The sequence below is a fragment of the Malus domestica genome, chromosome 05 (assembly GCF_042453785.1).
Source record: "Malus domestica chromosome 05, GDT2T_hap1".
NCBI lineage: Eukaryota > Viridiplantae > Streptophyta > Magnoliopsida > Rosales > Rosaceae > Malus > Malus domestica.
Genome location: NC_091665.1, coordinates 41,638,369 through 41,654,466, shown reverse-complemented (window position 1 = coordinate 41,654,466; position 16,098 = coordinate 41,638,369). Strand labels below are relative to the sequence as shown.

General features: G+C 41.7%; 4 protein-coding genes across 4 annotated transcripts; 1 reads left to right on the top strand and 3 right to left on the bottom strand.

Annotated features, from left to right (window-relative positions):
* The first annotated feature begins 989 nt into the window (after positions 1-989).
* On the top strand, positions 990-4,636 carry LOC103434918 (BES1/BZR1 homolog protein 3-like). The gene is made up of 2 exons (XM_008373290.4): positions 990-1,615; positions 3,594-4,636. The coding sequence occupies exons 1-2, from the start codon at positions 1,397-1,399 to the stop codon at positions 4,368-4,370; spliced, it is 996 nt and encodes a 331-aa protein (XP_008371512.1). The 5' UTR covers positions 990-1,396; the 3' UTR covers positions 4,371-4,636.
* A 777-nt stretch (positions 4,637-5,413) lies between these two features.
* LOC103434917 (uncharacterized) lies at positions 5,414-9,131 on the bottom strand. The gene is made up of 5 exons (XM_008373289.4): positions 8,368-9,131; positions 7,071-7,922; positions 6,600-6,800; positions 6,154-6,349; positions 5,414-5,925 (listed from the first exon to the last, which is right to left on the bottom strand). The coding sequence occupies exons 1-5, from the start codon at positions 8,479-8,481 to the stop codon at positions 5,723-5,725; spliced, it is 1,566 nt and encodes a 521-aa protein (XP_008371511.1). The 5' UTR covers positions 8,482-9,131; the 3' UTR covers positions 5,414-5,722.
* A 2,880-nt stretch (positions 9,132-12,011) lies between these two features.
* On the bottom strand, positions 12,012-13,205 carry LOC103434919 (uncharacterized). Its single transcript, XM_008373292.4, has one exon. The coding sequence runs from the start codon at positions 13,085-13,087 to the stop codon at positions 12,221-12,223; it is 867 nt and encodes a 288-aa protein (XP_008371514.1). The 5' UTR covers positions 13,088-13,205; the 3' UTR covers positions 12,012-12,220.
* A 1,755-nt stretch (positions 13,206-14,960) lies between these two features.
* On the bottom strand, positions 14,961-16,098 carry LOC103435115 (uncharacterized). The gene has a single exon (XM_008373505.4). It carries the CDS (start codon positions 16,046-16,048, stop codon positions 15,008-15,010), a length of 1,041 nt encoding a protein of 346 aa, XP_008371727.3. The 5' UTR covers positions 16,049-16,098; the 3' UTR covers positions 14,961-15,007.

Here is a 16,098-nt window from a genome sequence, read left to right as displayed (position 1 = left end):
CTACGTAAATGAATGGTGTACTAAACATTTAAAGAATTAAAGTATGTATACACTGAAAATTACATTGTGATCGCATGAAATAAGCACCTAGTTTTTGGTAAGATTAGATCCTTCACCCTTGCTGTTTTTGGAATTGTCTGCTAATGACAATTACTCGAATACAATCTACAAGTTTATTAATTTTGTAATGTGTGGAAAATGAGACCGTCTTATGTGTACGTATGTGTAAATTTTAAGTTGTATATTTTTTTCTCAAAAATCGAATCGAAACTGTTTGAAACCGTATTGAACCGAACCAAACTAAACGTTTTGATTTCATTTCGGTTTTGAAACCGTACGAACCGCATCACAGAAGTTTTGGTTTTGATTACAGTTTTACTCAAAACCCCATCGAACCGAACCGTGCCCACCCCTAATGTAAATCAACATTAACACATGCGCGTAAATAGCTGACAACAAAACATATCTTTAAATCAGAAATTCAAACTAAAGTGAGCTGATTCTTAAAACTAAAAGAAGAGAAAAAATAGTGAAATGAGCGTGAGAATAGTTAGCAAATTAATTTGCTTAATATCGTTTGGACATTTATTCACCGTTACTAACATTTTAGACAATCATCGTCACGATGCTACGCTATATTAATAATTCATTCGTAGCCTGCCCACTTGTGCATGTTGTTAAAAAGTGTTTAAACCCTAGACTCAACTCAGTTTGGCCTTGAAATATTGGTAGCTTGGTTCAATACTCCAATTAGCGCGACCCGGGAAAAGATTAGGGCCGGTCAATTGCAAGATTTGTCAAAATTAGGCGATCTGGTCAAGTGAATGTGACCGTTTGAAATTTTGTCACAATCATGACAAGCCTAATCATAACCTTATCCCCAATAGCCCCTCTCTCCCACTCAAATTCCCCATTTTGCCCATTCCTGTCTTTATCCCTAATCACTCCTGCTTGGCTTTGTTAGAACATCAAAATATAAATCAACAGGCAAAGCAATCATTTTAATGCTATCTATAAACCAAAACGACGCCGTGGTCACTCGTAGCTGCCGCAAAAGTCCGATGCTTCATGCTACAACCGCAACCTTTTCAAAAAGCCTAAACACGTGTTAAGCCCCGTGATTCCGGAGTCGGAACCCAAAAGCAAATCAAAACAAAATGAGTGGCACCTTCGTAATTATTTTCTTCATACAAGGGCAGTTACATTTACTCGTTGTATTTAGCTCGCCCTCCCCCAAACTCCCCCTCCCCCGCCTCACTTCCCTCTCTCTGTAATAAAACCACTCAGCCTCCACCAAAAAACCGCCAACTCCCGGTTCGCGCCACCGGTCCTCCCCGCTTTCCGGTAGATCCGTTTGGTTCGCCGAGAAAGTTAATCAGAAACGCCGCGCGACCGAATGATGACGTCGGGAACCAGAATGCCGACGTGGAAGGAGAGAGAGAACAACAAGAAGCGGGAGCGGCGGCGCCGTGCCATCGCTGCGAAGATCTACTCCGGGCTGAGGATGTACGGAAACTACAAGCTCCCTAAGCACTGCGACAACAACGAGGTCCTCAAAGCTCTCTGCAACGAAGCCGGATGGACCGTGGAGGAAGACGGCACCACTTACCGAAAGGTACACACACAATTCATCCCCACTCCCTCTATCACTCCCTCTATCTAAAATTCTCGAAGCATTTTCAGCTCGAATGCGCACGATAGCAAATCGGCTCCTGCGCCGTTAAATTGCGGCGGCGGTGCTCGAAATCTGTTCCCGATCCAAATTTTTTTCTGTGCGTTTTTGAAAACTCTTGGTTAAGGTAGCTTAAGCGGCGATTAGTCCGGTGCCGATTGCGGCGATCGACGGTTGGGATTCGTTTGATTTCTTAGTTAATTATGTTAGCTACCGGCGCACGTTAGCACGGAGCACGAGGTTCTTCGAGATTCGCTTCTGCAGCTGCTTTCCATTTTTTTTTACATGAACACGATGAACTCGAAGCTCAGAGACGACCAGTACCTTTTTGTGTTCCCAAAATACCCTGCCAGACGGGGGGAAATGACCTCCCCGCACACTCGATCCAGGTCGTCCATTCGAGTTTTCTGTCGAGGGCAGTTTCGTCATTTGGCTTATTTTACCCACCTCCATCTTTCACTCGGCTTTAATTCAACTGAATGTTCTTTCTATTTTATCAGTCTCTGGACCGTGACCTGCTTTAGACTTTTTCTTTTTTTACTTCTCGTGAGAATCTGTAGATTTCGCGTGAAAGTGAAAATACCTTTTACCGTGGCAAACTTATCGTTTCGTCTTTCCCAAAGTGCCGTTCCACCCGGCTTAACTCTCCGTTGGGCTGCGAGGGTAGTTTGGTCTTTATACAGCCAAAAGGGTGCGACGACCGATGAATTTTGTTTTAATTTATTTTTTTTGGTATTCTATGGCCTGTTTTCCGAGATTTGCGGGTAACAGTACTTTCCCGTTAGATTGAGAACATGGCAATGGCATATGATGGTTTGTGGGCCCGTGCTCTCTTCCTTTTTTTAATCTTGGTGTTTATTATAATAATTAGTTGTTAATTTAGAACGATTAAAATAATGTGCTATATTTTAGTCTCACATTTTGGATTCGATTTATATAACTGGTGAAAAAATGCTTTTTAGTCTTCCGACTCCTAAAATAATGGTTTGCCGTGACGAAACTACCATCTGATTTTTTTTTTTTTTTTTTTTTTATAAAAAGTGACATTAGTTTTGGTTTAGCAATATTTGTCTTCATTGAGTTTGACCCACGTAGGTGTTAGATCTTGATGCTTGTGTCGATGAGTTTGATACCTAATCTTAACTAGTAATGTTAATGTTGTGACAGGGTTTGGCCCAAAAGAGAGATTTATGTGAGAAAAGGGTGATTTTATTGATGGATTTGCCTTTTTTGGCCAAATTTGTAAATGCGAATCTGAGGCAGGAATGCGTGTGCGGTGGTGGGTTTGAGATTGTGATGGAGGGAACATGTTGGGGGATGGCGTGTCGTGGAGGGGCCGATAACCAACTAATAACATGCATGCATCCACTGTTTGACATTATTGCCCCCTCTTTTAATTGTGTCTTTCTTCTGTATTTAGGTGCAATTAGTCAAATTACATCTGTGTCACCATTCCTTGTTAATGTAACACTTGTCCCCTCGTTCATGTAACACTTGTTACGGGATTAGGTCACCTCGCGCGATGATTGCTGTAGGAACAAAGGATGTGAACCCGAGTGCATGCAAGTTTTTTCCCGCTACTCACTGAAAGGATTCTTTCGGGGAGAGTAGCCGGATTGCAGTTTCGTAAGACTTTTATCATTGGTTCAATGCTTTTTCGAACTTGCAACAACTATAGGAGTGATGATCGTAGAACTCTGCTCGTTTGTGTTATCCTTTGGTGCAGAAAACATGGTTGTAAAGAGTAATCGGTCAAGAACAAATCTTTCTGCTTCTATCAACTATTTTATCTGTTCAAATTTAGGAAAACAATTTTACGTCTGCTAGGAAATTGCGTTTCTTAATTCGTTAGACATAAAATGGTTAATCTGGCATATTATATTGGTTTGTCTCACCATATCTTATGTGTTCATTGTTGCAGGGATGCAAACCCGTGGATCGCATGGACATAATGGGGGGTTCTACATCAGCAAGTCCGTGTTCATCATACCAGCCAAGTCCGTGTGCGTCCTACAATCCAAGTCCCGGAGCATCCTACAATCCAAGTCCTGCCTCATCTTCCTTCCCAAGTCCTGCTCGCTACCCTGCAAATGGAAACGGTAATGCTGATGCCAATTCTCTGATCCCATGGCTTAAAACGCTCTCGTCAGGCTCATCATCCGCCACGTCCAAGCTCCCCCAACTCTTTGTTCAAGGGGGTTCCATAAGTGCTCCAGTTACCCCACCACTGAGCTCCCCAACATGTCGAACTCCTCGAACCAAGAGCGATTGGGACGAAGCAGTGGCTGGCTCAAACTGGGCAGGGCAGCATTATCCTTTCCTGCCTTCGTCCACCCCACCAAGCCCCGGTCGCCAGGTTCTGCCTGATTCAGGATGGCTTGCTGGACTGCAAATCCCCCAGAGTGGCCCATCATCGCCAACATTCAGCCTTGTCTCGAGAAACCCTTTTAACTTGAAGGAGGCTTTGTCAGGTGGAGGGTCTCGGATGTGGACTCCCGGGCAAAGTGGAACATGTTCCCCGGCAGTTGCTGCAAGTATTGATCACACCGGAGATGTTCCAATGTCCGACGGGATGGCAGCAGAGTTTGCATTTGGCAGTAACACAACAGGACTAGTAAAGCCATGGGAAGGTGAGAGGATTGAGGAATGCGTATCAGATGATCTCGAACTTACGCTCGGGAGCACTCGAACAAGGTAAGTTGGAGGAACCGATTAGAGGCGAAATGGATCCAGCGTTTGGAGAATTCCTCAACTTTACCGTCTTTAGTTGTGTGCGAGTCTCTTGATGGAGGTTCTTGCGTAGTTTCCACTTCATGTCTCCAGGGTGTTTCAGTTGATCAGTTACAAGTACAGTGAGTAGGAGCAGCTATTTTTTTTTTTCATTTTTTGTCTTTTATTTTTTTCCTTAACAAAAAAGGACTAAAAATTAAATTATAAATAGTTCATGGTCTTGTGTTAAATTCATTCATCCGATTTTATTCTTCTTTGTCAATTTTTTTCTTTTTTCCACTTATCATTTGGAAGGATTGATGCATTAATTTACCTTGATCGCTCGTTTGTTTGTTTTTTTTTATTTTCGATCGAATCATCGAGTCGGGTTTCCATCGATCACTTGATATGAAATAATTGAACCATTTTTTTTAAGGAAAACTAACGAAAAATAAAAAAAAAACTTCATTTTTAATGAAAAGTCATTTTTAAAGTATAGTGAATGGTAACAGGAAAATGTATAAATATGATTTTTTGTTAAAAATGAATAGTACCAGGAGTGTTTTGTTAAAACTTATTTATTTATTTATGGTTCGATTTGCTGAATTATAAGTGAATCCGCAGGTGGAAGAAAATTTAAATGAAACGGGAAAACTTGGAAAATAACTAGGGGATGTGGTGCATTATTCCGGCAAGGGCAGAGGAAGGCTGCTGGCGAGGACGGTACTTTTAGATTAAAACTCGACAATTCGTTTTTAGAACGAAATTTGTTCATAATATTGTCGCAAATCGTCATCGTCATAGGGATTCTAAGCCTTATCATCATTCTAGGGATTCTAGGTGCACTCCTCCAGATTAAAGCAACAACAACTAAGCCTTATCATCATCATAGGGATTCTAGGTGCAAACAGAGTGTCCGCTATTGATTACCTGATGCCCACCCCCTCCTTTATCCAGCCTTGGAAGTTGAAACCGACAGCGTAAGATAAACTTACATAAGCGGAGTTAAACATCTCAAGAACAGCGACAACAAAACACCGACTTTTCTGATTTTGTTTTTTGTTAAGAAATACTTTTTCGGTAAGTTTCTGGTTTTCCCCAGAATAAATGTATAATTTACAGATAGAAAACGAGAAGGAATGATTATATACAGTGGCTCCAATAAGGAACATTTTCCCCCTTCCCTTGCGGTGGTCGCCATGTACACGATAAGTCCCAGAAAGTTTTTCACGGGCAAAGAATGGCAGCAACGAACCTTAGACAATTGAAAAGCTTCAAAGCATATATGCATAGAATGTACAAACTTCAACGATTTGTTTCCCCATGATCGCCTAGAAATCTTCAGTGAAGGATTTGGGGACACTGCTCGATCTTCTGATATAGATCTGCAAGAGCACGATAGAGCGTAGAAGCAGCAGGGGGTCGAGGCAACGAGCCAAGAAGAACTTCTGATGCAGTTATTGACTGGCTGCCATAAAATCGAGAATTCACTTTCGTGCGGGTGGTTACAATGCTACCTTCAAGTGAGCATCCAACAAATGCACCTGCAAATGCAATGTTTGGTGAAGTTGTGTGGTATCTCAATAAGGAAACTATGCAACAAATGCAGGACAAATGATGAAAATATGAAAGAAATTACAGATATAACATCACGATGCCAAACGTATGCTAACTTGCTAAAGTGGACATTTCTGATGGTATAAGGTGAGACATCAAAAAGGCATATGTGAAGGGTATAAGGTGAGACATAAAAAAAGGCTTATGAGAAGCACCTTTACTACAGCTGTATGTATAACAAGCAGCGTAACCGCCATCACCGGCTCGAACATCAGCTTCAACTGCCCTTCCAACAACGCCAACTGCTGCACTCAAGCCGGCTCCTACTGATAGATGCACATTACCACTGAATGTCTTTACAGCTTCACTTGTCCTCAAAATAATAATAAAGTCTGTCAACTCCCCTCCAGCCTGCAACAATAAAAAACAGGCATGAGAACAGAGTTTTGAAATCCTTAGAAAATGACGAAACACGTGGTGATTTAATATCACTATTCAAACAAGGATTCAATTTAAAATAATATAGAAAGCACAAAATTTCTAAATTTGGTACATTTGATTAAACCTGAACACAGGTATGCACTGGCTATCTTGGTCATAGTGGTCGAAAATTGTCAGACCGGAAATTATAGTCAAAGTTGTTACAGTGAAAATATCATACCTGCATTCCCCAACCTAAACCAAATGTAGAAACAGCAGACGGTGGAGACCAAGAGCCATCTTCTCTACGAGCTATCACAACACCTGTACCGATATGGTAGGTAACCATAGCTCCAACTTTCACAGCAGTGATTATTGCAAGGCCTTTTGCTTGTCTCAGAATGGTATCTGGAATTGACTTCTCGGGCTTTAGTGAACACACCTGAGGCAATTATTTCCATGAGCAGCATTTAGAAAAAGAAACTCGAGAAAGTTGGAAAGATAATCTCATTCAGAAATTAAGGGTACATTTTAATATCATACAAACAACAATATTCATGAATTCTTCTCCCACCACACATTTATTTAAGTCGGACAACCAAATTCTCAAGCCTAAGCAAACAGTCATAGTAAAATCACAGCTCACTGGATATTAAAACAGCAAGCATCAATAATATATTTGTTCAACAATTCTGCCACTTAAGACTCTTACCTTCTTATAAGCACGAATTGCATTTGCCGCCTTGTATATCTCATACTCCATGCACTGTCCCCAAGGAATATTAACCCATGACCTCAAAGTACTAAGGTCTGTAAGATCTTGGGTTGGCACCTGGGCTGCATGGCTTACTTGGTCCATTAAGTACGGCTGGACAGACTCTAGTCGTACACAGCATACATCACAGACTCGTTGGGGATCTGCAACACGAAACTTAGCCGGCATCAAACTCCTTCCCTTAGAGCAGTCGCCACAAAATATTCCTCCACAAAACCGACAGTGATGCCTAGAACACATGATTGGATGAAAATGCACACCACACAGCATACAAGCAGATGCAGAACTATCGGCCAACCATTTTGGGGGATCAGCTTCAATGAGTTCTCTTACATTAGCAAAATTTGCATCAGTGAGTGTTTGGGCCATTTCTTTCCATGCTTGATCAAGGAGATTATCAGACATCCACGAAAGTTTACATCCGTATGTATCAGCTGAAGCTAATGAACTTACTTTCCCACGGGCTGCAAGCAACATTTCTACCATCACATCCCACATGGTCAGCTCCTTTTCATCCCCAATATACTGGCCCCAACCCATGTCACTCTCAGGCAAGTATCCTCCATTAGAGTAGAAACCTTTTACCCACCCATCATGCTCAGCTTCCCACATAGGTGGAACAGAAACAGGTATCCAAACCCCGGTTTCTTCAGAAACGGGAGCATCATAATAAAAGTATTTCTTTTGCTCCCCATTCTCCTTCCCGTGATTCCCAGCATCACATTCTCTAGATTCTGTCATTATTTGATCATCGTTATGCTTCCGCTCTCCATTAACAACTCCATCATTCTGTGATCCACAAAACAGAACCGGTTAGTGTTTCAAATATCCAACTTCGAAAAGACTCAAACTTCCAATTCAATAAGTAGAAAGCCCCAAGCACAAAGCAACACGGCAGCAAAATCAAAACCTAAATCAATCAGAAAGACCTAAATCACTATCTTATTTTTAGAGAAACCCTAATTTTGAAACCACGAAAAACCACCGAAAGACTGTAACTTTCCCATCTCTCCAAATTGAGTTTTACTTCCGAACCACGAAAAGAAACCCTAAATCCTAATTGTTCTCGTAGCCGAGGCAATACCAATTAAATTTTGGGACTTAATCAAGAACAATAAACACAAAGCATAAGATAAGATCAAATTCCAAAATTCAACTGAAAACTTAAACACACGCAATAAAAAAAAAATCACAAAATCCCAATTCAAATAAAGCAATAGAGGATTGAAATTACCAGGGAAGAATGGAAATTCGAGTGGGAGGTGTCGCCGCGAAGTGAAAAATCCGAAACCCTAGAAGCCAAATCCTCCGCCTCAACGTCAGAATTGAGTTTATGGGGGCCCTCCATTAGTATAACCAAATCAAGCTTCGCCCTTTAATCTTTATGTTCTTCGTCGGCATATACTGATCATCAATCAAGGAACTGAATTTTGCGAGCGACGAAGAAATTAGGAGGAAGAGAAGTCGAAAAATTACAAAATTATTAAAGCATAGAAAAAAAAAAGGATCGATATGGTTAAAGGAGTAGAGGAAGGAGCTGTAATGTCGTGTGTGTCGGTCTTCGTCTCTTAAACGATTCCTCTCTATCGATTAATATTATTGTTTCCGGGTTTTATTTATTTACTTCTATTCAATTTAAATTATCTATCAACTTTATAAGAAATTTAATTTTTTCCCTACTTTTTGGAAAATAAAACTCAATGAGTCTGCAAATGATAATATTAGAAGAAAAAAAACGTTGGATGATATGTTGATACGAAAATTGATGTTAAATATTAATATGGTAGAAAGACTATCGAGAATTGTTCTCTTCTCCCCACCCTTCGTTCACACAATTCTCAAAGGACAGGAGGAGGTGTGGGCAGCAGGTACCAGGAGCTCTTTGTCCCACATATCTATCCAAAAGCAAGGGTAGTTCATCGGTTCCATCGAACAATAATATCTCTCGGCAAAGATTGTGTGAGTGTGCAATTATGCTTATGATGCATCGCCATAAAATAGATCGACATGTTCTTGTTCTTTTCGATCCACTCGCTTTATATTTCCGACATACAAAGAAGGATGCTGTGGGATTTAAAAAAAAAGTCTTTTTAGCACTTTCCATTATTAAATGATCAAGGTTCTACTATATATTTAAGGGAATTTTAACGAAAAGTTTCCGGTACTATTTACGTTAACGAAAAATCATATTTTTACACTAAAAAGTCAATTCTGGTACTATTCACTTTATCTTTTATTTTGTCATTATCGTTAAAACTCAAAGTTTTCAAGCTCTTTTAATTAATTTTCCTTATATCCAACTGCATAAAAATAAATGCGTATAACCACTTTAATTACAGACTCTAAACTTTTAGATAAGGTCTTAATAAGAGTACATGTAAATAATACAAATAATAATTTTGAAAGAAGTTAAAATTTCAACACAAAACTAAAAGCAATATAAAAAGTAGTTTTAACTGTTTATAGTATTGTATTATAAAGAATAATTAGAAGGATTGTATCAAAATCGGAACCTTATTATATATAAATAAAACACATATTACGTTCATTCTTTTTTTGACGTAAAACAACTTTCATCTAACCACAAGGTTAATAAACAGTGAATATTTTTTTAGTTCCTTTTTTTATTTATTTATATCATATTTTGTGTTCCAACTACCACTTTCGAGCCTTAGTCTTGAATAAATTACTCATAGCTGGCCAAGTCAGCATTCGAACATCCCCGCGACAGAACCGGCAGAGACGAACCGCCTTGTCTGAAAAGCCGTCAATGGCAACCGAGTCCCCTAGTCCGAGTTCTAAAGCAGCAACCTTGATCCTCGTCCTGCTACTCTTAGCTACTCTCTACAGCTCCTGCCACGGATCGGACTCTCGGATCCGTCCGGATCGCGACCTGTCGGGCACCCAAAGGAGGAACAGCGGCGGCAATCAGAGTCAGATCCAGAACTGCAACGACATGTGTTCGGAATCGCAGTGCTCCCGCAACCCCAAGTGCCGGTGGTGCCGCAGCGACGTCCTCAACGACATGTGCTTCCCCAAGCTCGAGGCTTTGCGGCTGCCACTTCAGGTCTTCACTTGCAAAATTGACTACTCCCGACTTGGCAGAAATCGTCAGTAAGCTTTGAGTTGATTGATTGAAGTGTCTGCGGCTTTTCATATCCTTTCGGCTTTAATCTAATAGTTTCATTTGTTGAGTTGAGTACTGAATCGTGCAACTGCATCTTGTGATTTGTAAACGTTGTGTTTGTGGAATGAAATTGCTTCTGTTCTTCGATTGAAGATCTGAATCTTGATGGGATGTGATTGAAATTGACAAATTGTGATTGTTGTGGATTACAAGATTGTGGTTTTGCTCGCTAAAGAATTAGGATTGGTGGCGATTTTCGCACTCTCATTTTATCGATTTGCACTCGTCCATCGTGTTTTTACGCTTTGGTAATTGAGTAAACGAAAGGAGAATCAAAGCGTAAAGACAAGGGGACGAGTGCAAACGGAGAAAATGTGAGTGTGGAAGTCGCTACTCTTCGGATAATAAGGAAGATTTAGTGGTAAGATAACGTTACACTTAGAAAGAGATTGAGACACATTTTGCAGATTAGGAAGATAAATTACTCAAGGACTTTGCTAAACAAAAGACCCCTTCAAGTGTAGGGCAATCAGGTTTCGGAACCTTAGGTTTTCACTTTTCACAGCTCCCCGCCCGGAGATGATGTTTGAGGGTTATTTATCTTAGCTTTGTTTGCTTGTCATCAGTAGTTTGGCTTCTGGTTGTAGAGCTGCATCCTAAGAACAAGGAGAACAAAAAACGAGTAGAGATTCGTTTGCTCGAACGAAGCTTATTAGATCCTATGCTTTGGCCCTTACCCTCAAAGACATTATCTTCTGTTATACCAAATCATTGCAACGAGAGAACAGTGAAGGATTTTGCTACCAAAACACTGCGGGAAATGCGTTAGCCCGAAACACACGAAGGGGATTCCTATCGGAGAAATACTTCAACTCAAAACTTGCCATTTGTATAGGTTTTTGACAGCTGAGTTAGGAATGCCGCCGTCTCTGATTTTCTACCGTCGCCGCTGGCGTTGTTTTATTTGAAGTGTCCTTATTACGATCAGGCGTAGGAATTGAAGACGTCCCAGTCTGCCAGAGGAAGACAAAGAGGAGGGCTTTAAACGACGCATGAGAGGTGAACGAGGTGGACGCGGGAATTTTTATGGCGTAGGGAGGGAAATTAGTGAGTCCAACGGAGGAAGACGACGCGGAGGCCGAGTTCGGCTAAGCCAATGCTGTAAGAATATAACTTTAACAAGGATAAAGATTCAATCAATTGAATCACAATTCTCAAACACCATAGCCACTTCTATTCCATACTCGTAATCTTACAGATGCTTCAGTGGTGTTTGCACCTTTCTTGACGCTCGCTTTCTCGGCTTTCAGAGTGTTGAAACCGGCACGACTCCATTTTTGTAGATGAACGATTTTTTTTGTACCCAGTGCACAAGGCTCCCGCTTTACGCAGGGTCTGGGAGAGGTGAATGTCGGCTAGCCATGGAGGTGAACGATTGCTGGATGTTAATGGTGCATATTAATTTTTGAAGGAGGAGATCATTTTCTGATGACATTGGAGGTGATTTTTCAGGGGGAAGGCAGCCATGGAAATCGATGGCAGGGAGTGAAGTAGCTGGTGGGGAATTGAGGCTTTGGCGAACAGAAAAAAAAAAGCTTTTAAATTCAAACTGAAAAAAGTTTTAAATTCAGCTGCGAACAACTGCATACACGTCAAAATTTGAACGGAAATATCACCGGCTGACGTGGTAATAATGTAGCATCTAATAATTTATTGTTATAGTTATACGATGAGTTTATGAAAAGAACAACTGAAACCAAATCAAGCTACATATAATTAATTGAGCAACTGAACTGAGAGCTGAGTTTACAAATCAAATCAAATCAAATCTGGTGAAATAAGAAGAGCCTCTTTTTTCACTTTCCCTTAGAATTCCAAAAAAAATTGAACATTGACTGTTCAACTTCAACACAACCAACTAAACAGGAAAAAAAAAAAATCCCATTGAGCCAACTGAAAATCACACTGCTTCGCCGTCTTTTGATCCACCGCCGTCGCCTCCGCCGCCGCAGCCAACAAATTTCTTCACAGCGTCCCTCATGTCCTCACAATCCAACCCTTCAAAGAACTCCACCAACGTGCCCAGCTCCCGGTCCGCCATGTCATCCACAAACGGTCGGACCGGAACAGCATTCTCCGGTTGAAAGAGGTACGAATTGGGATTGTCGTCCACAATCACCACCCGGCTCAAGTCCCTCCCCAGCCCGGACAAGTCCTTCACGAACTTCCCGTCCACTTCTTTACACGCGTCCCGATAGAGCCGGTGCGAAATCGCCCGTTTCCGGTCCAACCGGTCCAGCACCAGCGACGCGTACTCTCTCAACCCTGCCGTGAACACCACCACCTCGTACATCGCCCCTAACTTCTCCAACAACTCGTCCACTCCGGGCCGCTTAAGAACATAAAAATTCATCTCGATTCCGTCGATCTTCGGCCGCACTATGAAATCGAACTTCTCCGGAGGCGGGTCGGCCTGTGCGTGCACCAAGGTCTCATCCAGATCGAGAATCACCGTCATCGTCTCCGGATAGAAAAGCGGCGGAAGCGGCGGCTCGAACGAGAGCTTGCGGCAGAGTGGGTTTCCCGATCCGGGTTCGGATTCCGGCTCCGCCTCATGGACTTGGGCTTTCTTGAGGATCTTGAAGCCCTTGTGGCGGTTCGGGGTGCCAATTCGCGCAAGTTTCGCGAAAAGCTTGACGAGGCGGCGCGGGCAAGTGAAGAGGGAGGCCAACACGGCGGAGGAGACCTCGACTGCAGCCTTCTTGGCGGAGGACTTTCCGCGATTGCGTCGCCTGTTGGCGCTCTTCTTCACAATCTTGGACACCATTTCCTCAAAATTCAATTTCTTGCTTTCCCAATTGCTTCTTTGAAATCTTGATCAGAGAAATCAAGAGAGAGAGAAACAGAAATATACACAGAGAGAGAGAGAGATTGGAGGTTTGAAATAAAACGGTGGTTTGGGGGAGTTTTTTAAACTTTAGCTTCGGTGTAACGGTCGTCAAGTGTAGGTTCGGATCCGAAGCTGAGGCTAAGTCTGTTTGTTTTGAGTGGGAGTGGCGGTTGTTGGTTTGGTTCGGGGGGATCGGCTGGCTGCCAGGTTTCTTCTTATTGCACTAAGGAAAGTGTACTTAGCTTCACAATAGACTAACAATAATGTAGTTCAAATTCATCTTTTGATGATAATTGAACCTATAACTTCTCACTTATAAATGAAGAGGAATACTACTAGACTGTTGTACTGAGTAGCCCTTGAGAACCTTCTTATTTGTTCTTGTTTTTGAAGAGGAAGCTTCTGTAGTTGTTGGGTGATAATGTATTGCAATTATCCTTTTTTTTTACTAGCATTATAATTAATGTATACGTACAAATCAAAAGAAAATTAATTCGACTTGCATGGATATACCGTATACTAAAAGCGCATTAGACATGCATTTTTGAGCAATTATCACTTGCGGTCCATTATATTCAAGTAATCTCCTCGAAAGTGAAGCACCGCTGCAACAAGGTGGCTGCTTATGTTTTCAAAGAGAAAGGTGTATCTCATTGGGGTTGATTGAGAACCAATATGGGTTTTCAATACTCTCGCCGATGATACTAATGTATCTAATTTTAGACATCGAAATTTTAATAAAATAAATGTTCACCAACGAATTAAATTTTGACTTGCTAGGGCCGGATTATGTGGCACACACTATGGGTCTTGCCAAATTTCACATATTGCATGTGACTCATCAAAGCCATATGTGTCATCAAGAGTGACACATATTGGCATCTAAGGCATCCGTTAAACAAATCAAAATAAGTAAAAAAAGAGGGCAAATTAACGCTACTTGATCAAATCTCTTAATTATGGTTTAATTCCTTAAACTACTCATTTTAATTTAATTAGTGATAACATTAAATCAATTAGTCTATAAACTAAATTAAATCAAATTCAAGAAGGGACTAATTAACTCTACTTTGACAAATTATATCAATTATGGTTTAATTTCCTAAATTAAAGATTATGATTTAATTAAATAATTAGCTCAAATTAAATCAAATCAGGAAATCAATTCCACAAATTACGGATTGGGATTGGGATTGAAATTCTAAACTAGACTCAATCGCTCACCTCTAAATACTAGGCTCATTTTCAAGAAACAAGACATAAGAGAAACAGAACAAGACCAAACCTTTGGAGAAAACCAAAAAGCTCTCTAGCCAAAGCAAATACCAACCACCCAAACACTCATGTTCTTCATCAAACTCGTGGAGAATCAACAAGCACAACAAAGATACGTGCAGTTCATCCATACTAAGGCCTAAGACCACCCACCACGTGAAATTGCTCGTGGTCTTGTTTTGTCCAAGATCAAGCATTGGCGACCCTTGATAAAATATCGTCATGATTCAAGATCAATTGCATGATCAAATCTCAATACTAGCTAGAGATCGAACCAGAGAAATAGTCTTATAAAGAATAACCACCCAAACTCATTAACACAAATTCATTATTATGTAGACGTATTCTTGTTTCATTTGTTGCAGAAAACTCATGCTTACAAAAATATTCGTCTATCGTTTGAAAAAAATCATGGAGTATTTTAGTCTTTTTATAATTTTTGGCGTTAGGATTTTGTTCAATATATTTTCCTCAACACATTGATGAAGCGATTCAAACTTAAATGTAAAAGACGGAGTCCACGGTTCAATATATATTAGAAACAAAACTAAAAGAAGCTCTTGTTAAATTTCAATACTACTACTAGAAAAAAGTGTGAACTGATTCCGTGCGAAAGCACATTACATGAAGAAGTAGCAGAAACAAACAGAACATCACCACCATCCTCGTCCGAAACCCTAAAATAGGTATCCCAAACTGGTGAAATTCACGTCGACTCATGATTTCCCGCGCTTTTGATGAAACCATCAGCACCGGGAGCTTACACTTGGTATCCATCATCTCCTCCAACTCCAACGCCACCTCCAACCCATCGTCGTCGTCGTCTGATGACGTTATCGACTCGTCATCCCCAACAAACCGCCTCACAGCGTCCCTAATGTCGTCGCAGCAGCGAGCATCCTCGTCCTCGAAGAACTCCAGCACCCTCCTCAGCTCCCGGTCGGCCACGTCGTCCACAAACGGCAGGATTGAGATTGCGTTCTCCGGCTGGAAGCTGTACGCGTTGGGGTTGTCGTCGACAATCACCAGCCGGCTCAGGTCCCTCCCCTGAATTGCCAGGTCCTTCACGAACCTCCCATTCACCTCCGTACACGTGTCCCTGAATAGCCGGTGCGAAATCACCCGCTTCCGGTCCAGCCGGTCGAGCACCAGCGTCGCGTACTCGCGCAACCCGGCCGTGAACACTACCACCTCGTACTTGTTTCCTAATTTCTCCAAAAACTCGTCCACGCCAGGACGTTTCACGACGTAGAAAGTCATTACTTTGCCGCGAATCATCGGCCGTACGACGAAGTCAAATCTCTTGGGCGGCGGGCCCGTTACGGAATGGACCAGTGTCTCATCGAGATCGAGAAACACGGTCCGCTTCTCCGGCGAAGTCAGGGGCGGGAGCGGACGGCGTTCCCGGGATAATTCGGATTCAGGTTCACCCTCTCGGGTTTGGGTTTTTTGAACGATCTTAAATCCTTTGGAGCCAATGCGGGTGAGCACGATAGAGGAGGCAGCAGCTGCGGCCTTTATAACGGAGCAGTTGCGGCGGTGGCGCTGCCTTATGCCACGACACCCCTTGGTGGACATGGGATTTTTGTCGAATGCGGTTTTCTTCAAAATCTTGGACACCATTTTCTTTTGTTTTCTAGACCTCGGATGTTAGGTTAAACGTACGCTGTTTT